The sequence below is a fragment of the Cyprinus carpio genome, chromosome A23, assembly GCF_018340385.1.
Source record: "Cyprinus carpio isolate SPL01 chromosome A23, ASM1834038v1, whole genome shotgun sequence".
Classification (NCBI taxonomy): domain Eukaryota; kingdom Metazoa; phylum Chordata; class Actinopteri; order Cypriniformes; family Cyprinidae; genus Cyprinus; species Cyprinus carpio.
The window spans coordinates 14,321,426-14,345,142 of NC_056594.1; the positions used below are offsets into that span (position 1 = coordinate 14,321,426).

The 23,717-nt window shown below is 35.1% G+C and overlaps 1 protein-coding gene across 3 annotated transcripts in view; it reads left to right on the forward strand.

Annotated features, from left to right (window-relative positions):
- The window catches only part of LOC109064087 (rho guanine nucleotide exchange factor 25-like), a 70,685-nt gene extending 48,102 nt beyond the window's left edge, over positions 1-22,583 (forward strand). Inside the window, exons 3-18 of one of the 3 annotated variants that reach the window (XR_006153321.1) lie at positions 606-913; positions 1,825-1,935; positions 7,935-8,059; positions 9,228-9,294; positions 9,617-9,720; positions 9,957-10,026; positions 13,334-13,423; positions 14,349-14,441; positions 15,664-15,714; positions 15,974-16,051; positions 16,595-16,786; positions 16,872-17,052; positions 17,337-17,554; positions 18,513-18,674; positions 20,539-21,387; positions 21,435-22,583. Coding sequence is in view for 2 of the 3 variants with exons in the window: in XM_042713278.1 (XP_042569212.1) it covers positions 606-913; positions 1,825-1,935; positions 7,935-8,059; positions 9,228-9,294; positions 9,617-9,720; positions 9,957-10,026; positions 13,334-13,423; positions 14,349-14,441; positions 15,664-15,714; positions 15,974-16,052; positions 16,596-16,786; positions 16,872-17,052; positions 17,337-17,554; positions 18,513-18,674; positions 20,539-20,658 (1,970 nt within the window). In the remaining variant the exon portion in view is untranslated. Of the gene's footprint in view, positions 1-605; positions 914-1,824; positions 1,936-7,934; positions 8,060-9,227; positions 9,295-9,616; positions 9,721-9,956; positions 10,027-13,333; positions 13,424-14,348; positions 14,442-15,663; positions 15,715-15,973; positions 16,053-16,594; positions 16,787-16,871; positions 17,053-17,336; positions 17,555-18,512; positions 18,675-20,538 lie in introns of all 3 variants that reach the window. The other 2 variants (XM_042713278.1, XM_042713279.1) reach the window with 2 other exon arrangements.
- Positions 22,584-23,717: the final 1,134 nt, after the last annotated feature.

Consider the following 23,717-nt stretch of genomic DNA (forward strand, 5'->3'; position numbering starts at 1 on the left):
TTTATGGAACTAATAATGAGATATAATGCACAATACAACTGTTTTCAACATTGATAATAATAAGAAATAATTCTTGAACACCAAATCAACATATTAGAAAAAATTCTGAAGGATCGTGTGACACTGAATACTAGAGTGATGACTGCTGAAAATTCAGCTTTGACATTACAGGAATAAATTGCTTTTTAAAATATATTAAAATAGAGAAAACAATTATTATCATTTTTATTACTAGCTACTACTTTACTGTTTGCTTTTTTAATCAAATAAATGCAGCCTTGTTGAGCATAAGATACTTCTTTCAAAAACATAAAAAAATTAACCCTAAATTTTCAAACAGTAATGTATTTGAAAGTCCACAGGGTCAAAAGTGCCTGTAGCTGAAGAAACTAGTCACAGGCCTGAAGCCTGAGATGGGAAAAATGCTTCACAATGCTGCAGCTATGGGCCATATTTAGTGTTATAGTGTGTTTATGTAGAGTGTGTTTATGTATAAGACAGATTTATTTTGTTTTCCCTCTGCTGTCGTCCTTTCAGATGGTTATTCCCAACTTAATTCCTTTTCCCTCTCTCTCTCTCTTTCTTCCCTCTCTCTGTCTGTACAGACTCATACTCAGCCGCTGGCAGTGAGGGCAGTATCTCCACCTCAGTGGCCTCTCTCCCACCCCAGGCTTCGGGCAGTTCAGCCCCAAACTCCCCAGGCTCCCGTCGCTCTGTCAGCACCCTGAAGAAATGGCTGACCAATCCAGTGCGTAAGCTGAGCGCCGGGGCGACCGGAACAGCCAAGGGAGAGCGGCAGGTCCGCAGACTGGAGGACAAACCCCCACCTCCACCTGCCAGGAGCAGCCAAGACCTGGGCAGCCCACAAACAGAGAAGCAATTCACCATCCTGCCAGTCATAGACAAAGAGCTGGTGAGAAAAACTGTTTGATGTGTATTATTTTCCTTAAAAAAATGGACAGTAATAACTAAAATGTCGCCTGCTGCTTTAATTGCCTGAGATTTTAAAGTCTGGTGGATTCTGATTGGCTATCAATATTTTTTTTATCATTAATCAGGCAAAAAAAAAAAAAAAAAAAAAAAATTGTTCTAAAATAGAAAAAAAAAAAAAAATTTAAACTATATAGACATCACAAAGACAAAACTAATAAAAATGACAAAAACACAAAACAAAATCACTTAAACGTTAACTAAACTGAAAGTTTAACAGAAAATATAAGAATAAAATCTAATTCAAAATATTTACAAAAACTATAATAGACAGCAATTCTCAAAAACTAAATTAGCTAAAATTAATAAATAACAATAAATAAAAACTGCATATACATATTAAAAAAACTTAACAAAATTACTAAAACTTTAGCTAAAATTAGTTAAAAGTGAAAACAAAAAAAGATAAAAATAAAACCAAATTCAAAACTATAATATGAAAATAACACTATGATACGAAAATAACACTTCCATAAATAACACTTCCATTACAGTGCATACTTAATATTTTTCATAAAGAGTATCAACAAGCCTTCTTGTTTTTAATCTGTCTCTCACAATATCACACTACAGGTGTTGCTCTGTTTTTCATTACGGCGTGTGAATTGCAACACACTGTGCACCCAACTGCTTGCTAGAGCCCTGTGGTTCACCTCTGTCTGAATGACCTGTTCAGTGTGACCTTTAATCGTTGTGACCCTCTAACACACTCACTTGTCATGGTCACACAGAAAGAAGAATTATGGGTCAGCTTTATTTTGACCTGAGTATGTGTCTGAAAGGTGGTGGTTTCTGGTTCTTTTTAAGCAGTATTGTGTGTTGGTGTGTGTGCAGGAGTGGAGAGATGGCCTGCCTGCTCTTGATGACTGCAATCCAGGCGTCCAGGAGTCCTACAGCCTTCATTCGGACTCTCCACAGGGATCCACCACACTAGGACAAACACAAGTAAGTCAGATTGACAGAATCAGACTTTTGGCTTCATTTTGAATGCTTTGTGAACCATACACTTACTTTTTTATAATTTTTGTCAAGTATTTTGCTTGAAAAGTTAAGTCACCTTTATGTATATATATATCATATATCATATATATATATATATATATATATATATATATATATATATATATATATATATATATATATATATATAGCGCTTTGTACAGTACAATATAGATTGTTTCAAAGCGGTTCCATGGTAATAAACTGAAAGGTAACAGAATCAATAGCAAATTATTCAGCTCGTGTCAGATTGATGTTGATTCATTTCAGTTTAATTACAGTGTCGATGTTGCAAAATTCATCAGTTATGACAATTTCGATTCAGCTCTAAAGCAGCTTTACAAAAGACAACAATATCATCATCAAGCTCAATTCAGTTCAAGTTTTCAAAAAGTGTACATGTGCTCATTCTTTAAATTTGATGTTTAAAGAATTAATTTAAACTTGATATAATTCTGATATTTTTATTTATCTAGATGCTTTTTGGGGTCACTGTAGGTGTGATCAAGTATCTTGTCCGCCTGCTTCTTCATGTATTTCAAATTAAACCTTTGAACATCAGAATTTCAGACTTCATACTGTCCATCAAAAGTCTCTGGGCATGGCGTCTGAAGCTGAGGCAACTAAACAGAGTCTCTTAGTAAGAATGACTATGGGAAAGAGAAATCAAGTAAGGAGGTTATAAGGGACTTAGGGGCTTTTTGTCAGCTTGCACAAAGTGGTTTGATGTGTTTATATCCACACAGAGGGTGAGAGAGGCCAGATGGTCATTTGACTGAGGGGTCATTTGTTTCCAGGCTCTCTTCCACAGGTTGAACCTTTAAAAGTGAAAACACACATTGATAAAACAAACTTCTTCATATGTTCTTCTTGTAAAGTCGGGTCCAAAAGACTTCTATTTTGTATTTTCTATTTTAATACATTTTTATATAACAAATTACTCCGCCATTCAAAAGAGGTCATTACGTTTTTTTTTATATATATATATATATATATATACGTCTTTTATGCCTACCCAGGCTGAATTTATTTAATCAAAATACAGTAAAAACTGTAATATAGTAATATATTAATATACTATATTATATTAATAAATTAATATATTTTAAAATGTAATTTATTCCTGTGATGACAAAGCTGATTCTTGAACTGATTTGACACTTAAGAAACATTTCTTATTATCATCAATGTTGAAAACAGTTGTGCTGCTTAATATTTTTGTGGAAACTCTTTTCAGGATTCATTGATGAATACAAAGTTCCAAAGAAAAGAATTTATTTAAACTAAAAATCTTTTGCAATATTATAAATGTATTTGCTGTCACTTTTTATCATTGGTAATGCATCCTTCCTGAATAAAAATATTAATTTCTTAAAAAAAAAAAAACTCACTGACCCAAAACTAAACAGTAGCATATATTATCAATATAACAATTTCAGTGAAAATTAAACTGGAGCTTTAATATGAATCTCTTTTTTCTATCCTCTTCTTTCTAGTACTAAATTAATCTCAGATTTTCAATGTGCTCTTACATTATGTACCCTACTGTATATTTTTGCATGTACACTATCTGAGCCAGAACACATAAATTAATACAAAACACTGTGCACAACACACACACACACACACACACACACACACACACACACACACACACACACACACACACACACACACACAGACAGACAACCACAATATCCAGAAGAGAGTGAATATACATCCAAATTGATGGCTAAATGCGGTAACATTCATCATTTTATTCCATCATTCCATCAGAATGTGAGTGATGATGGTAATTATGACCAGAGGTGCAAAACAACAAGGGGAGGAGGCTGACATCTCAAGCACTGTGATTATAATCGGAAATGAATTTATTATAAAAACAGCTTGAACTCTAGACATGTAAGTTATATTATTCTAGTCTTTTCAAATTACACTACTTTCTGGTCTGTAAGATTTATTTTTCATTTGAAAGAAGTCCGTTATGCTCATCAAGACTGCATTTTTTGATTAAAAATACAGTAAAAACTGTAGATGTGTGAAATACTATTACAATTTACAACGGAGGTTTTCTATTTGAATATATTTTTAATATAATGTACTTAATGTACTTAATTCCTTTGATGGCATTGGAATTTTCTTCAGTGTCACATGATGCTGCAGTAATCATTCTATTATGTTGATTTGCTGCTCAAGAAACATTTCTTATTATTATAGATGTTGGAAACAGTGCTGTATTATATTTTTTGTGTCAAACCGTAATTTCACCCCCCTCCCCCACAAAACAGGTATTTTTGTCTTACATAGATGTTTACGTATTTTTTACTAGACGACAAGACAAACATTTTGCAGTTTATGTTGGGTTTAATAACTTGGTATTGGTGTTGCTCTTCAGTGTTCTGCATTACTCTGTAATTTCCTGCCTCTCTCCATGGTGAGGCTGAGATGTAGTTTATTTCAGTCATTTCTGTCTCTGATTCAGCTCAGCTGACACCCTACTTTGTACCTGACACAGAAACATTTGCTGTGGGGATCCAGCGTGAGTTTATTATTTGTTGGCTAATGGAAAATTCCTGAATGAATATGTAAGCACTCCTCGGATCCTGCCTGTCTCCCGGACAGAGGAACGCAGCACATGTTTATAAAACTGGGTGTTTTGTTTTATTCCCCACACAAATGGAGGTCTGACACAGCACTTTGAACGAGGAACCACTCATTATATAACTATAACTCGAGTCCCCGTGTACCCTGCATAAAAAGCAGGGGAAAAGAAGTTTGGATTACCTCGCTTTGCTCGAGCTAACTTTAACAATTTCCTGTAGAAAAACAACAACTATTATGATCTTGCTTTTTATTAAAGGTGCACGTAAAGTCTCTGGGCTTCTGGTTGGAAAACAAGCTGGGCAGATAAAAAAAGGGTAAAGTGCAAGAATTGGGGTTCTACTGCTGGCTGTGCCAAAAAAACATCTGGAAATGATCTGAGTAGACCTGTGAGCCAGGCAGGAGTAATCGCACTGCTCTAAAACACACAAACACCACCCGCACCAGAAAACAACACAACAGTGTAATACAATACTCAGACAAGCTTGACGGCACGAACACATCAGCTAAGTATGGGGCGTAAAGCTGGACTACAACACAGCACGATGGAGCAATACAACACATTATACACATGATTTACACAACCGTTCAGCAGTTTGGGGTCTGTAAGTTTGGATTTTATTTTTTAAAGAAACTAATATTTTTGTTCAGCCAGGACATTAAGCAGCACAAATGTTTTCATCATTGACAATGATCTTTCTTTAGCACCAAATCAGCATATTAGAATTTCTGAAGGATCATGTGGCAGTGAAAACTTGAGTAATGGTTGCTGAAAATATAGCTTTGCCGTCACAGAAATAAATACATTTAAAAAAAAAAAAAATGTAAATACCAATAGAAATAAAATCTTACTTTCTTTGGCCATTCTTTTTCATGCATTTCCAATGAATGATGACTGATGCTTGAAAGCTTCATAAAGAATGCAAAGTATCATAAAAATTAATGGACTCAAATACTAATGCATATTTCAGATCGTCCAAAACCATGCTGTAGCTTTGTATGTAAAACATTCTGAAATCTAAGATGTTAATTACAGAAGTGCTAACTGCTGCAACTGAATATTTGATTCAGTGAATTTAACTCAAAAGCCAATTTTTCATTTAGACTGGTTTTGTGTACTGATTCATTGAAAGATATGATTCGAAAGAAACATTTGTTCACAGTTTTCTACTATGAATGTAGCAAGGAGATCTAGAACAGATATCAAGATTTTCAGTGAGTAATGGCTAAAATTGCTGTCTCTCTTTTCCAACAAAGCAATTGTCTGGCTTCAGAAAACTTGGAATTTAGTGCATGTAGTGATTTGAACCACTTTATGATGGTTTTGTGTCATCTTGAAGATCTGGATAATCTGGCCCTTTTTATTGTAAGTGAATGGAAAAGAGCAACCAGTACATATTATACAAAAGGTGTCTTTTTGTGTTCCACGGAAGAAAGAAAATCACACAGATATGGAGCGACATGAGGTTGAATAAATGATCAAATGATGCAAGGAACTTCCGTTCATTGTAATCCACATACACAACAAAAAAACATCTCCACATGTTTCTCACACACAACACAATAACATCTTTATAAGCAAAATAATTGCTTTGTAAAGCTCCTGTTAACAAACAAACTGGAAAAAAGCGATAACATAATAAATGGATAGAGATATGCTCTCCATCACAAGCTCTGAGTATAGGAATCCTTGCTTTGAGGAGGATGGTGATGTTAGTGGTATTATGTGTATGAGAGAAAGAGCGAGAGACCATAATGAAGATAAAGTGATGCAGGTGACTGTGATGTTAACCAAACAGCTAAACAGCTTTGGTTAAAGGGCAGATCTTATCTGGCCTTTAGTGCATTTAAGAAGCAGGGAAACACAATAAATGGGCATGATTGTTTTTTTGTTATTGTTTGTAGAGATGTTTTTGATTCTAACAAAATGGTAATATGTCTGTTGATGTACATAAAATCACCACTGATTTTGTCATACAGCAGTGGTGATGCATAATATTTTACGCCACACAGAGCGTTCCGCATCAGTTAGATGACAAACACCAAACCCACTGTGTTTGTGGGTGCAGTTTTGCCTACATTCTGGGAATCAAATAGCTAAATTAATATGCTAAATATTTTCTTAAAGGGATAGTTCCTCCAAAAATGAAAATTCATTCACCCTCATGTCATTCTAAACCAGTGTCATTTTATTATTATTCTATTTATTTATGTTATGTTTTTAGTAATTTTATGTGCATTTGTAATTTTTATTAGTTTTGTTTTATATATATATTTTGATTTAGCTTTAATTTATTAATTACTTCATTTTTGTCAGTTTTTGTAATTTTAGTAATTTAATTTTCATTTAGTGGCCAAGGCTAAGTATGCTAAGTTTTTCATCTAATATATTTTTTTACTTATTTTATTTCAGTTTTTCCAGTAAACATAAAAAAAGGTAAAAGTTTTCATTTATAGCAACACTGTTCCAAATTCAAACCTGTATGAAAGTCAACATGTGTTTTTTTTTTTTTTTCGTTTGACCATACAATAAAAGCTAATGGTCACCAAAGCTGTTTGATTTTATGAAATAAAAAGTTAATTTGTTCAGTATTAAATCACTTGTGAGTGTGGAACATATCTGTGTGATTTTAGCACAATGCTATGCGGTTGCACATAGCAGTCCGGTTTTATCTTTCATTAGGCAAAAATTGTAAGTAAGTTGTAAAAGAACACCATTTCACAACAAGTTTCAGGATTTGACGTATTATTAATCTCTGTAGCACAAATGCTGTGGTAAAAGATACTTTTGAGATATTGATGCTTGTAGAAATCCTTAACAAGCATGACTACAAACAAGTGTGAGGGACGTGACAAAGTGTGAGGATTTATAGCATAGTTTATGTCCTAGTTTTACCTCTGATGTGGTTAACAAACACATTAACAAAGACAGGACGTCTTCAGACTTCCTCTTTCCGTCTCAAATATTAAACAACTGTGGTGTCGTCTACTAAAACAATGGTCCATATCAACCAAAACAATTTGACTTGAGTTTCTGTGAGAACATTGTGACTTCATGGGGTCAGTGGCATTGAAAGTCAGGGTAGTACATCTACTCTGTCTTGTTGGTGTCATGATTATTGGTAATTGCTGAATTCCTGTTATCATTCAGTCACTGTCACCAGCAGACCCAGCGTGCTCCATTCCTGTCACCTAGGCAACCTGAGCTATTACAACAGCTCATATCTTCCAATCGGCTCTCTCTCCTCTGTATTGTTCCTCTCTGTCCCTGCAGCCATCCCTGGAGTGAATAACATTTCAGCATTATGTCTCATATTCACAGTTATCCTGCTCTGTGTCTGCAGATTACCCAATGCACCAGCCTACAGGCTGATGACATGTGCTCAGCGTTGATGGATGACAACTCCAGCCAATCATCAGCCACCATAGACAGCGAAGAAGATCGGAGGAGTGCCTTAGAAAAAAGCATGTGTGTGAGAAATCTCCTTTATTTGCAACTTGTGTTTAGTAACATAGGAAATTCTTATTTTAGACTGTTTATGTAACAGAAATGCTTCATTTAAATCTTTTTGATGTGGTATTACTTTGAGATTTCAGTTGCAGTATTTAAAAGAGCAAGCATCAGATGTTTATCAGTACACCACAGTCACATCATCCCTGATGGAAAATCCAGTTTAAAGGGATAATAAAAAAAAAAATAAAAATTAAACGAATAAATAACAACCCTAAAGAAACCATATGTTTTTGTAAAATAAATATCAAAAACAAATACAATCAGAGTTATATTATAATATGCTCTTCCAAGCATTATAATGGCAGTGAATGGGGGTCAAGATTTTGGAGCTTAAAAAAGTGCATCCATCCATCATAAAAGTACTCCACACGGCTCCACACACGCATTCACGAGAGAGTTGCGTTCCAGCAGATAACGTAGGACATGGTAGCTGGTAGACCAGCTAAAGAGCATCTTAACCAACTACAGATAATCTTAGACCAGCTAATGACCATCTTAGATGAGCTAATGAACAACTGTGACCAGTTATTGACCATCTTAACTAGCCAGAAACCGGCTACCAGCTGGCCATAACAGGTCAAACTGATTTTTGAAAGATGATAGCTGCTAGACCAGTTAAAAACCATCTTAAATAGCTAAAGATAATCTTAGATGAGCTAATGACCAGCTTGGACCAACTAAATAGAACCAGATACCAGTGCCATACAGGTCAAACTGTTTTATGGATCCAGCTAAACATAATTTTAGTCCAGCTAATGACCATCTTGGACCAGCTAATGACCATATTAACTAGCTAGAGACTAGCTAAAGATCATCTTAATCCAAGTAAAGATTTGGACCAATTAATGGCCATCTTAGTGTAGCTAGAAACCAGCTATATGTTCTAAAACACAGCTACCATCATAAACTGATTTTCCAGCAGGAATATTCACACGTTTCAATATAGTGGACCCTTCATGTGGTCCACAATTAGCTTGCATGTTATTAATATGCTGTGACAGTCAGAACTCTGCTAATATTATACCCAGTATTACTCACCGCACATGTTTTGAGCTGTCAGATATTGTTAATGTATTGAATAACTTGATGAAACCAATGAAGGCTGGCCTCCTTTCTTCTGCAGGTATGTTCTGAAAGAGTTGATAGAGACAGAAAAGCTGTATGTAGCTGATCTAGGACTTATTGTGGAGGTGAGCTTAAAATATCTATTAACAAATCACATGTGGATTTTATCAACTCTGTTATGGAATGCTATCAATTTCCCTGTAATCTTAGAATGACTCAAATGCATTTCAGAGCATTTAATCACTGTAGAATTAGATTTGATGCATCAACTGACCTGAATTCCACCCAGCTGTAATACTGATCACAGTATAAATCAAAGTAATGGTGCCTGGATTTCAAATATTTGGAATATGCGCAATCTACATTTTTTATGAGAGTGATCACAGTAGAAATGCCTCGGATTTAATAATAAAAGAGTGTTTTTTCATCATGTTCTGTCTCTCAAAGGGCTACATGGCCACTATGAATGCAAAAGGAGTTCCAGAAGATATGAAGGGAAAAGACAAAATAATTTTCGGGAATATTCATCAGATCTACGAATGGCATAGAGAGTAGGTTTATCTGTGTTTGTGCCTGTGTATATATCACAATTCTGACAATTCTTTTAGTATATTTCAGTATATTTCTAAACCTTCAAATCACATCATACTCAATTCAACTCAGCTTTTCCTAAAAATCTATTTAATTTAAAAAAATCAGATTAAATAAATTCATGCAGATACCACATATTCCCCCCTATTTTTATCAAACACTGAATGTCTGATTCTCCCCTCTGTTCTGATCTCAGTTATTTCCTGGGTGAGCTGGAGAAATGTGTGGCTGAACCTGAACGACTGGCCCAACTTTTTATCAAACATGTAAGTCTGTCTATTATTCTGTCTTTCATCTGTCTGTCTGTTTCTAGCAAGGTTGAGCAGAACTTCTGATGCACTGAGTTAACAGAGCTGAGAAAACACAGGGGTTTTTAACATGCACGCCCATTTTAACACCCCATTTATTCTCCCATCATTCCACTCTATTTCTGTCCACCCGCAGACACCCTGTTACTGATATGGCCCATTTGAGTCTGTGTGTGTTTGCTTGTGTTGTGTCCATTGGCTCACAACCACAAGGGAAGAAGAGGCGGGAAAAGTAAGAGGAGGAACAACAACCACAGCTACGTCCTTTGATAACACTGCAGCATTACACACCGTGTCTATTTCTAGAGTTCAGTTCAGTCCTACGCTATGGACATACACACATAAATACACTACACAATACAGGAGTACACGTTAAAAACTAAAATTCACAGATTTACAGTTGTGTAAGTACTTTGCAGTAATTTGTTAAAAGCTACCACATGCTGTGATACAAGTTTTGGTGGTGTATCAAAGCGTTTTGCTTAAATGAAAAGCACTGAGTTAATGTACGAATTAGCATCTGTCAGCGTTTGTCCTTTCTACCGTTTAATGAGTCTGAGCCCTTTGGGTAATAACTTAAAAAGACTTGAAAGGAATAAAGAAACTTAGAACAAAAATCTAAAGGTTGAGTCAAACTGTGAAACAAGCATAGTGGGAAATTGGTTGGTAATGAGAAAAAGTAATGGAGGGTGAGTGAGGGCCAGACTGTCCCCCAGTCTGTCTTTTTTCCTTTCACAAACAAGACCTTCCCCCATCTCTCTCTCTAATTTCCTCACTCTCTGCTCTCACCCCCCCTTTTAACTCATACACTACATAACAAAGTTGTTAGACACCAAAGTTATGTCAGGACTTTCCAACTTCCATTCATTGATGTGTAACGTAGATAAATTAAGACAATGGGTTGCAAAATCCTTCAGCTGGACTTCAACAGTCTTATAAGTACATGTCACTGCACTGAAAAAAATACAAATAAAAATCTGAATTAGTATGTTTTGCTGTTTTCCAGTAAAAAATAACCAAACAAATAACACAAATTACAAAATACCTGAAGCTAAATTTTGAGTCAACAATTTTGACTCATTATTATTAGTAGTAATTATTATTATTTTCCTAGTTTTAAGCATAAATTAAGCAAATTAGTGAGTTTATATTAAGGTTATATTTGTTAACATCAGTTAATGCATTAGTTGTCATGAACTAATAATAAACTAATTTAAAAAAAATTATTAATGTGTTATTTACTTTAAATGTCACATTGTCCTTTCGTAATTTGTGTTCATTCATCATTTTTGTGTTCATTCATAAGACATTAATATAATATGGAGTTAATAACCAGCGTTCTCTTCCACCCTCAATACCATGACTGGGGCTACATTTACACGTCAACGATGTAGTCAAAAAAGTTTTTCCCTTGCGTTTTTAAAAAGTTTCACATATACACGACAATGTTTTCAAAACGATTTGTGTTTACACATATCAGCAAAATGGTCAAAAATGCTGTATTATGTATGCCAGGCCAGTAGTTGGCGCTGTCACCTTGTTAGTAAACAGTACCTGTAGGAAAGTGACGATTATATGTTGTATATGATGCGTCTCTGCTGTTAATAGTAATATTGGTGAAGTAAATCCACACATTAGCAAACTCTTGAGCAGCAACAACAGTACCATGTACTCTGCCATTGTTGTTTATTTTTTTCTCTCTTGCCTTTAAAATCGACAAATCCTGCGCATGCCTACATACCTAAGACGTACTATGCATGCGTGTGATGTCACCATTTTCAAAGATTGCCGTTTTCGGTGTTCAAAAACTTGCACTTTGAAACCCGTTTTCAAAAATATGCATTTTCAGTCCCCAAAACGCTGTTGTTGTGTAAACGAACAGGCAAAATGCATAAAAAGTTTCCTGTTTTTGGCTGAAAATGTTGTCATGTAAACAGCCCCTGAGATGAGACCCTTGAGCAAGGAACTGAACCCCCAACTGCTCTCCAGGTGCCGCAGCAACATGGGTGCCCCACTGCTGCTTGTGTTCTCTACTGTGTGTGTGCAATAAATGCAGAGCACAAATTCCAATTATGGGTCACCATACTTGCCCACACTTCACTTCAAAAATTTCTGATAACAAATATTATCATGTTTTAAGGATGTAAAGAACAAAAATCCTGATTATGAAATGAATTTTGTGCAGTGTCCATATGTGGCTTTTACAAGTTTTTGTCAGAACCATTAATGCTTTGACGTCTACCCAGTCGGCCTGTCTCTAGGCAACTCATTCTGTGTGTATATTATAGTGTTTATTTCTGTGTGTGTGCTAGGTAGTGTCCAGTTGTAACGTCCTACTACCTGAATGCAGTGTGTGTGTGTGTGTGTGTGTGTGTGTGGTGTGTGTGTGTGTGAGTGAGAGAGAGCGAAAGAGAGAGAATGGGCTCTGATTACATTGCGGATAATTGGGCTGAATTATACATGGCCTTCTGCTCATGCTCCTCCACAAGAGTTGTGTAATCTCTCTCTCTATGCGTCACAGTACAGTATGCTGTTCTTATACTGTAGGCAGTGTCAGTTTCAAACTTACTTAAACACTTACAGCAGCTTGAACGTTTCCATTGAATCACCTGTCGTGATACATGTCCACTGCTCCCTGTCTCTCTCTAGCTGTGTTTACGTGTAGGATCAGGAAAAAAGAATTTAGAAAAGATAAACTACCAGTAGTGACCAATTTATCAATTCTCAAGAAATATATCTTTTTTTTCTTAAATGTCTTTGATGTATTTCCATAACAGTTACTGTTTCTTCTCATTGGCAACGTTTACTTTACTAATAGGATTTCTGGACATTGGATTGTACTTTAATGGGTGTATATATAGTAAACATTGTCCCCCCCAAAAAAACACTTTCTGACACTTAAGGCACACTTACAAATATCTGAATGTAATTACATTAGATACTAATTTTCAAACTAAATGGTTTCTGTAAACAAATGATTATAGAGCTTTTGCCAGATCTAACTGCAATGATTTTTATCTAACTAAATTGATTTTTAGTGGCTGTATGAAGTTGCTATTTCTATATATTGTTTTATAATTTGAACAAAATTCACACATTTTTAATGTGGCTTAAATGTCCAAAGTCTTCTTATGCAACTACTACTACTTGGTATAACTTAACTAAACTAAATATATAAATATAACTAAATATAAGTAAATACTTCACTCTATTACTACTCTGCTGAGCTAATTCAATCTGCCCTCTCTGTTTGTACAAACCACAGGAAAGACGGCTTCACATGTATGTGGTATATTGTCAGAACAAACCTAAGTCTGAGCACATCGTGTCAGAATACATCGAGACATACTTTGAGGTAAGTGCATGTGAAGTGCAACTACACAAACACGTGCATACACACTAGTGGAATCCTCAAAGATGCTCAGGTTAAGTGGAAGGGACAGTTTTATCATGCAAGCACATCTGTGTTCATATCTCAAGGTAGACATTCTCGCTCTCTTTCCATTTGTACTGTGTGTGTGTGTGTGTGTGTGTGTGTGTGTGTGTGTGTGTGTGTGTGTGTGTGTGTGTGTGTGTGTGTGTGTAATAATCGCACAGGGAGCATGAAGGTCCCAACTGACCTGTCAATTCTTGGAACAGACAAAACAGGGAGATGCTTGGTCAAAAAGTTTGACACTTAATGGATTCTTCTCAATGCTGTGCCAAAACATTTAGAGGTTTGATAGAAGGCATTACTTTAGGTTTTATAGATTGAGATTGTGGGGCATTATGGGATAATGGATCATGGAGAGTGTTTGGCTATGTTTGGGGTGGAATACCAGCACGTCAGTCCATAAGCTTATTGCATACTTTGCGGTATGTACTGTATACTGCTACTATATATATATATATATATATTAGTATATATATATATATATATATATATATATATATATATATATATATATATATATATATATATTTAGTATGTGAAATTAAAATTCAGTACATGTTACCTAGCTACCATTTTTAAAAAATAATTTGTTTTAAAACCTAATTTTGGTCTTAATTTTGGCAGTCAGCTCATATGATGTGTCAAGATGTTAAAAGTATAAAATATTAATTGCAATAAGCTTCATTTGCATAATGCATTTTTCGCTAATGAAATAGGTACACCATTTTATACGGCACACAGTATTCAAACTGAAGAAAAAGAACAAAATAAACAATGCTGTTTTTCTCTCTTTCTGCATAAAGGAATCAGTCAGATCAGGTGAATGTTTGTGTGTGTTTGTGTGCAGGAACTGAAACAGCAGCTGGGTCACCGGCTGCAGCTGAATGACCTGCTCATCAAACCTGTGCAGAGGATCATGAAGTACCAGCTGCTTCTGAAGGTGAAACAAGACATACACAAACACACATCACACACATTCTTATGCACTCATGGCTCATTCAATTAGGAGTTTTGTGGACCATGTCTAAGCAATTCCACATTCATAAATAAAACTAGAATATTAGCTTATTATCAAAATATTGATGGAGATGTATTTGATTTTAAGAGTGAAAAAAAATTCCACACTTTGTATGTTGACAATTTCATTTTAAATTGAGCAATATTTTTATATATTCTAATTTTATATAGAATTAAATTAATGTGTAAACAGTACTTTCAGTGATTTATGTTTTATATACACTACTATTCAAAAGTTTGGGACCGATAAGAAATGTTTGAAAGAACTTTTTTTACTTACCAAGCTAGCATTTATTTGATGAAAAATACAGTAAAAACGGTAATACTGTAAGCTATTATTACAATTTAAATAACTGTTTTGCTTTTAATATATTTTAGTTTATTCCTGTGATGGCAAAGCTGAATTTTCAGCTGCCATTACTCCAGTCTTCAGTGTCACATGATCCTTCAGAAATAATTCTAATATGCTGATTTGGTGCCTGAGAAATATGTAGTATTATTATTAATGTTAAAAAACAGTTGTGCAGTTTAATGTTTTTTGTGGAAACCATGATGCATTTAGTCATTTTTAGGATTCATTGATGAATAGAAAGTTCAAACAACAGTGTTTATTTAAAATATAATTTTCTTTAACATTGTAAAATGTCTTTACTGTCACTTTTGAACAATTTAATGTGTCCTTGCATAATAAAAGTATTAATTTCTTTTAAAAACAAATTTCTTGACCCCAAACTATTATTATATTATATATTATACTATTATACATTATACATTCTTATATTCTGCTCTGGTTGCTAATCACTGCTTAAGAAGACATTGCATTCTTTGTATGCTGATGCCTTTGGTGTTTAATTTTTTTCACAGTAACACCACAGACCTGTTACTATTCACAACATATCTGAAGTTTATGGAAGAATAGTAGTAAAATGTTGCCAGCTGTCGTATCGTTAAATTGAACTGAAATCTCAATGGTTTTTCTTAGATGCTTTGTAATTGTAGAGTCACCCACATACAGTTCAAGTATCTGCCAGCTTACTGCACAAAATACACTTAATTAGTTTCCACACACAAAAAGCCATTAGTACAAATAGACCCTGATGCTAAAATAGAACATTCTAGAGCTCACGTTTTGTGTCTCGTGACAGGATTTCCTCAAGTACTACACAAAGGCTGGGATGGACACTGAAGAGCTGGAGGTATGAGACACCGTAATTATTATTCAAGTTTTATTTGTCAAGACCAGAAACACATAATCCCACCATGGAACATTGTGTGATTCATTGGCCATGCCAACATGCTTTTTTTTCTTTCCTTTGGTGTCAGTTTGAGCCAGAAATCAGTAATACTGTTCTTGCTCATAGGCTTTAGTAAGAAATTGAGGTCAGTTTCCACACATCTTTCTTGTATTCTGTCCTTCTACTTCTTACGCTCTGTCTTTCTTTCACTCTGTAACAGAAAGCAGTGGAGGTGATGTGTTTTGTTCCGAAGCGCTGCAATGACATGATGAACGTGGGTCGGCTGCAAGGCTTTGAGGTATGGCGCCAGACGCAGGCTGTGGTTTAAAGCTGTCGGTCTGTGGAAATACTGGGAGGGACTCTGATCCCCTAAAGCAGGGGTTTTCAAACATGGGTCTGCAAGGGAGTGCAAGAGGGTCTGAAAAACTTACTAATTTTATTTTTATCATAACATAGAGTATATGGGTAATTCCATAGGTGTAATGGTTTTGATACCACACAAAATATTTTCTATACCCTTACCCTAAACCTACCCCTCAGACAAAACTTTTTGCTATTTTAGATTTTCAAAAAACTTAATTCTGTATGATTTATAAGCTGTTTTCATCATGGGAACCAAAAAAAAAAAAAAAAAAAAAAAAGTCCCCACAAGGTCAAAAATTACTGGTAATACTATCCTTGTGGGGACATTTGGTCCCCACAACATAGGGAATACCAGGTACACACACAAACACACAGTTAGATTTATACTTTAAAAAGGGGGTCCCTCAGAAGGGTATCATCATATTTTCCAAAAGGGTTTGAAAATCCTTGCCCTAAAACCACATTTTCTCTTTTTATAGGGAAGATCACGGCACAAGGAAAACTTCTCCAACAAGACACATTCTCAGTCACAGAACAGGACAGCAGCATTCTTTCCCGTGCTAAAGAGAGACGGGTCTTCCTATTTGAACAGCTTGTCATCTTCAGTGAGCCAATAGACAGAAAAAAAGGATTCTCTATACCTGGATATATTTTTAAGAACAGTATTAAGGTGAGTTTCCCCTTTCGTTATTTTCATAGAAGTTATTATCATGTAAGGTTTCTGTATTACGCAGTATGTTTGCTTTTCCTTTCAGATAAGTTGTCTGGGTTTGGAGGCGTGTGTAGATGGTGACCCGAATCGTTTTGCCCTGACGTCTCGGGGGGCTGATGGCAGCACAGTGCGTTTTGTCTTGCACTCTTCATTGCAGGACATCTGCAAGGCTTGGGTCAGTGACGTGAGCCAAATACTGGAGACTCAACGCAATTTCCTAAATGGTGAGACCTTCAAACTTTAGTCAAAGTAGCTGCCATATTTAAATGACATAAACAGAAAGGTATGAAGGATAAAAGGACAGTCTGTTCAATGTCAAACTGGGTTCCATAGTATCAAGCATTGAATGTCAAAACATTGAAAATTCAACTTCACAAATTTCCAGTGGACAAAACGTTAGTTGTGAACATGAACTAGAAAATAATTTTCAACTGTAAATCTGTCCCTCAAAATGTTTTTGTTTGTGTCAAATTAAATATGACTCAGTTTTGTTTTGTGTGTGTTCCAGCCTTGCAGTCACCCATAGAGTACCAGAGAAGGGAGAGCAAGAGCAACAGTTTGGGTCGTAGCATGAAGCCTCCTCTGGCAGCAGTTGCTGGTCTGAGGCCCCACTCCTCAGCATCTATCGACCGACACAAACTGCCCAGCCTGCGCACCTGTAACACATCTTTGCCCTCTCTTCACCTGCCCAGCCAGGTCCCCACTGATGACCACTCACAGCCAGAGGTGAGAGAGTTCAATCAAGGTTTGCTTATTTTTGTGCATTCATTCACGCTTTCAATCAGACCTAGGCTGAATTCCAGTTTGCTTCCAAAGTAAGATCAGGTTTAAGTGCATCCCAAATCATAGTATATAGTATATACTTTACTTAATGGTGTACTATTTTTGGGTGTTTAGTGTGCATTTTTTTGCCACTTTGTAATAATAATAATAATATAATAATATAAAAAATACATTATAATATTAAAAAGCTATATAAATAAACCAAGAAAACAAAACCAGTAAAAATAATATGTATTACAAATAAATCAATATCCAAAAATACAAAAGCGGGGTCAAAATTATCAATTTTTCTTTTATGCCAAAAAATCATTAGGACATTAAGTAAAGATCATGTTCCATGAAGATATTTTGTAAATTTCCTACTATAATATATTAAAACTTTTTTTTATTTTTGATTAATAATATGCATTGCTAAGAACTTCATTTGGACAACTTTATTTCTCAATATTTAGATTTTTTTGCACCCTCAGATTCCAGATTTGCAAATAGTTGTATCTCAGCCAAATATTGTCCTATCCTAACAAACCATACACCAATGGAATGCTTATTTATTCAGCTTTCAGAATTTATGTATAAATCTCAATTAAAAAAAAAATACCCTTATGATATATATCTTATATTTTGTGGTCCAGGATCATATATATATATATATATATATATATATAAATATAAAATAGTAAAATAACATCTCACAAATATTATATTTAAATGCAAACATGAGTATGTTTACTCTAGACAGAATATGCATGTTTGAGATCATTTTTTTATTATTATTATTGGTTTTTTTTTTTAACCACACCTTATTTCTGAACCCTGGATTTAATTTATGTTGTAGATGAATATAAATAGCCTTGTTAATTATTGTAATTTTGTAACTGCTGTTTCTGTCTGATGTTGACAGTCTACACAGCGCTGTCCAGTGGACTCCAGACTGAATTCCCAGACAGTGTCTCCAATTCAAGTGCAGCTGGCCTTCTCTGAAGAACCGTCCTTCTCCCAGGCACCTCTAAACTGCCAGGCAGTCTCCAACGGGCTTTGTTCCTCTAGCACACAAGCCTCACAGGTACTCTGCACAATAAGCTTACTTGAATTTGATGTGCTCAGAATTAGCTCGGTGATCGTAAAGAATTCGATTATGAAAAAAAAGCCACACTGCTCCCCCTGCTGGTGAATTATAGACATTCAATAACAAAAAATACAAATTATATTTCTAACAAAACAACTGGAGTAAAGAATTTGCTCATTTAATTTGAAATGGTGCACAATCTTGAATATTTCTTATTCATTTTACCTCATAACGTCTTTAATCATATGCATGACTGCTTTACTGAGGTTTTTCCTATTCTGATAAAGCAGCCTATTAAAACATACCTCTCTGTCTACAACAGCATCTAGTCCCGAATGAGCTTTGATGACAGCTCAACAATAGTTGTGTGTGAAATAGCTGTTTATCTACTTTACTCAGGCCTGTGAGCAACAGCACTTCACAAACAGGAAGGAGACAGGTTGAGAGAAGGAAGTAACAGATCCCTATCAAAAGCCTGATTGTTCTTGCAGGCTGTTGGATCAGACTGGTGTTGGATCCAAGTGCTGTTTTGACTTTATTTCCCATGCGTTTAAAGCCAGCTACTTTTCATTGCTAAATTAATTTTATAATAGTTTATCTCCCATATCTAAATTTGAAATGATCTACCATCTAATTTAAATTAATGATGACAATGATTAAATTTCTTTAGGCTCTATTTATTATATCAAGGAAAAAACAGGGGTTTCTTAGGATGTGCTTATATTAGGATTTTGATTGTTATTTCTATTCTGATACTGAAGGTGAGAAATGAGTCAAGTACAGGTGATACCAAGGGACACCTAGCATAACTAAAATCTTTGCGGTTTATAATAAGTGTGAAAAGCTTTCAGAGTTTCAATACAGAACCAAAACGGAAGGCATAAGACAATAACACATCTGTCTCTCTTGTATCTAATAAAGATTCTTGAGCTGACAGGAGTGTTAAACAATATGTCGTCATTGCTGAAACTCTGTTGTGACAATTTTCAGTCATGCCTATTTTAGTCATGTTATAAACCGTGTAACAAACATATTACTCTTAATATCCAGGGCTGCTCTCGGTAATTAAGACTCTTCAGCCATTTTTAGACTTGCGCTAGGCTTGTGACAGCTCATTATTCTCTGCTTGGGGAATAGACGAGAATTTCTTTGCTGTCACGCATCACAAAACCTTTATACATTCATGAATGAAGTTTTCACAAGAATGTCTGGGGAAAAATTTGAATCTTAGTGAAGCCTGTGAGAGTTAAAAAAAAAAAAAAAAAGAAAAAGAAAAAGGTAACTGAGACTTTATGTATCTCATTTGCAACTTTGCAACATACCAGTTGCATTTTTTCTAATTGCGACATTGTGTCTTATAATGTGAATTTATAGCTCACATTTGTGATTTTTCTTTCTCATTATTGTGGTTTTATGTTTCACATTATGATCTTGTATCTTGCAATTGCAACTTTCTCACAATAGTGACTATTTCTTATATTTGTGACTATATATTGTACACATGCGACTTCATATCTCCCAGCTGTGACCTTTATATTTCGCAATGTGACAATATTTCTCATATTTGTGACCTAAAACCTGAAATTGTGATTTATACCTCACAGTGTGACTACATCTTGCAGTTTTATCTTTTATATTCACAACTTTATTTCTGATAAGTCTTTATATCTCACAGTGTACCTTTATATTTTGCAAATGAAACTTTAAATTTCCCAATTTTAACTTTATATTCCACAGGGCGACTTACTATCCTGCAGCGTAAATTTACACACAAAAAAGACAGGCTTCCATAGAATCATGATTAATTATAAGCTGTTTAGAAAAATGAACCATCAGTGTTTTTTTCTCTTTTGTGTCCCAGAGCTCAGCAGAGGGTGGCCATAGATCTTCACCCAGAGAGGGACACATGGTGGTTCCCAGTCCCTCCTCCACTCTTCAGCGCTCCAGTAACTTGGCCCAGCTTGATGAAGATGACCTGTGAATGGAAATGCCCCTGAATCTGATGTTTGCACCAGAGCATGCCACAGTCTGGACTTTATTCACATCTGTTATCTTGTGGTATTCTTCCAAAACCTGTGATGCGAATTACCTAGAGACTTTTTAAATTGTTTTACATAATTTCTCTTTTTAGTTGTTGTTGTTGTCTTTTAAAGTTATGTTTTTTTCAAAAGAGAATCAACCATTCCTATATTGGGAGGTCACTGGAGCAGGAACCAGAGTAAACCTTTATTTGAGAGTGTGATGATGCGATTGGGCAAGCGTGCGTGCATGTATGTATGAATGTATGTGTGCTAAATTCTGATGGCTTCATCCTTGCAAACATGCTGAAAGTTTTCCATCAGATGCATTTTGCAGAGAACATACTGTATTATTATAAACATATGAGGGTCCTTAGTGGGCTCATGCTGGATTTTAAAGTTTTGGCACTATTGGTGCCTCTTTACAAAAGCTGTCTTTCTATCTCCCGTCTATATTGAATGCTCTTGTGGGCTGCGTAAACTCTTATGACGGAGCTAAGGGGAAACAGACTCTAAATGCAGCTAATTTATATGTACCGTAGTTAGAAGAATGATCTGTGCATGGAGACACGGACACTTGGCTTTTTCTTCGCTAACTGGGTTTTGAATCCTCGAAGATCAATCAACTCCGTTGTAGTGGACAGTGAGCGACGCTGTTTGCGGAGCTTCGTGTTCACACTTCACAACTACAGGTGGACATAAGAGATCACACACAATGAGCATCTGCCTTGTTGAGCAGGAGGACTTGCTCAAGGGAAGGACTGAAAGATGGACCACAGTTGTTACGCCAGAAGAACGTGCAGTATAAAAGTTGTTATCTGTGGTTAAATTACTCTTTTTAGCTTCTGCCGCCCCTCCTTGTGTAATGCACACTGCCTGGATTACTCTGCAGGTCTTGTCATTCAAATGAAGGTTTCTGAATTATTAGATGATGATGATAATAACAACACTACTACTACTAATAATAATTATTATTATTTAAAGTTAATGAAGGCCAAAGGTAAAATGTTATATCATTATGTGCCAAAAGCAGGTGCCAGTACCCTTTACACAAATGAATAAAATATTAAGCCTAAAATGCTATTCAGTTCATTTATAGACCACTTGAAAACAAGCTAAAACACTTGTTTAAGTTTGGGGAAAATGTTCTTATGAAAATGAGGGAAAAAGCTAAAGATATCAGATTTAATTTTCCAAAATTTTCAAGACATTATTATTTTTTGCTTGTGTTTTGTTTAGTTGTTTTATTGTTCTTTTTAAAGCAAAGTATTTGTTAATGACAAACCAAATCATTAGTTATAAAGAGGACTGACATTGTTAATCAAGTCTAAAACATACATTTTGTCATAAAATGTTAGATGTCTCACAAAAGAAGGGATGGCATATGTTTGGTATTTGATGTGGAAACATGATAAAAAAAAGCACTTTTACTCCGTTTAGCTCATTGCACATTCTTTCCAACAGAGGGTGCCAGAGGACTTTAGCACTATATACACAACCAATCAGTATTTTCCACAGATCAGTTTAAAACTTTAAATGCAAAACTCTGTACCAAAGCTCATATGCTTTACTGTCAGCATGTTTCAGATGCATTCGCATAAATATCCTTAAAGTGATTGTAACAATCTTCTCTTGCCTTGATGTAATATTCAAATCTGCAGAAACCGAATAATTTGACTTAGCCCTGTATAAACCGAAAGCTTTCCTGTACTGCCTTTCCACAAACGTGGATTTGAATCTTACATCGTTGCATGCTGTTCTGAAGAACACCTCTAAATGATGAAGGAAATGATGTAGAGAAAGAATTGGACATGATTTATGTCTATGTGACAAACCCTATAATTGTATTATATCAAATTAAACTGGTTCCTTTTGGAACACAAGAGTGTTTTGGAACCACAATGTTTCCTTTTCTGCTGTATTCATGGACGTTGGTATAGGGGAGACTGGGGCTAGTTGTCACACAGCCCGATATACGGGGTACATATTGGGGCTAGTACGAATTCGTCACACACTCGTAAAATATTTTTTTGCAGAGTACGTATTTTTACGATTACATTTATAATTTGTACGAATGACCTACACCAAACCCCGTCCTACCCGTCAGTGGGGTCTCTAGCCAAATCGTACTAAATCGTACGAGTGAGGGTCGTAAACACGAATTAGCCATCGTAAAATACGTACGACAAGATAGCTGATGAAAAAACAACAAAACATACCATTATACTATAAAATAATATACTATTAATAAACAAAGTAAAAACAAACAAACCTATAAAAAGACCCAAGATAGCTGATGAAACAACAATGAAACCTGCCATTAGACAGCTTTTTATTTGTCCAGTAAAAAAAAACAACTATCAATTCAAATGTAATGATAAATTGTATAAAATCATAACATGTAAAACATCTGACAACTTGCCCTGATATTCTGAAAACTATTCTTGCCCTGAAAACACAGTTAAACCTTTCAATCAAAATAAATCTAAAATTATATTCTTCATTACATAATTTACTGTTTTTTTTTTTGTATCCCTACGTGGTTTTATTGTGGTAATTAGTTAATCAAAGAAATATTACAAAAATGAAACTAACATACAAAATCTCTGCTCTGAAAAAATAAATATTTGTCTATTAGGACTTTTTAACTGAAAACGTTTTAGTTATTGTGACAACTTGCCCCAGTAAGCAGGTTCTGGTGGAGTGTAATCAGAAGCAATTGGTCGAAACTTGACTTGTGTGTTGAATTGTTTGTGATTAAACTCCATCCGAAACTTTATGTTGACCTGCATGGATGAAAACCTTTACAGTCATTAATGTTTTGGTGCAGCTCAACTTTTTTTTTTTCTTCATCTAAACAAAAGACAACAAAAAAATATCCTCCAAATCAGTGAGCTTTCAGTGATCCGGCTATAGGGAATCTAGTTAACACATGCAGACATCTGGTTAATTTGTCTAAGTCACATTCTAGGCATTCTTGAGCAGTAAAGGGTTCATTTACACATGCACACAGATGGGGGAA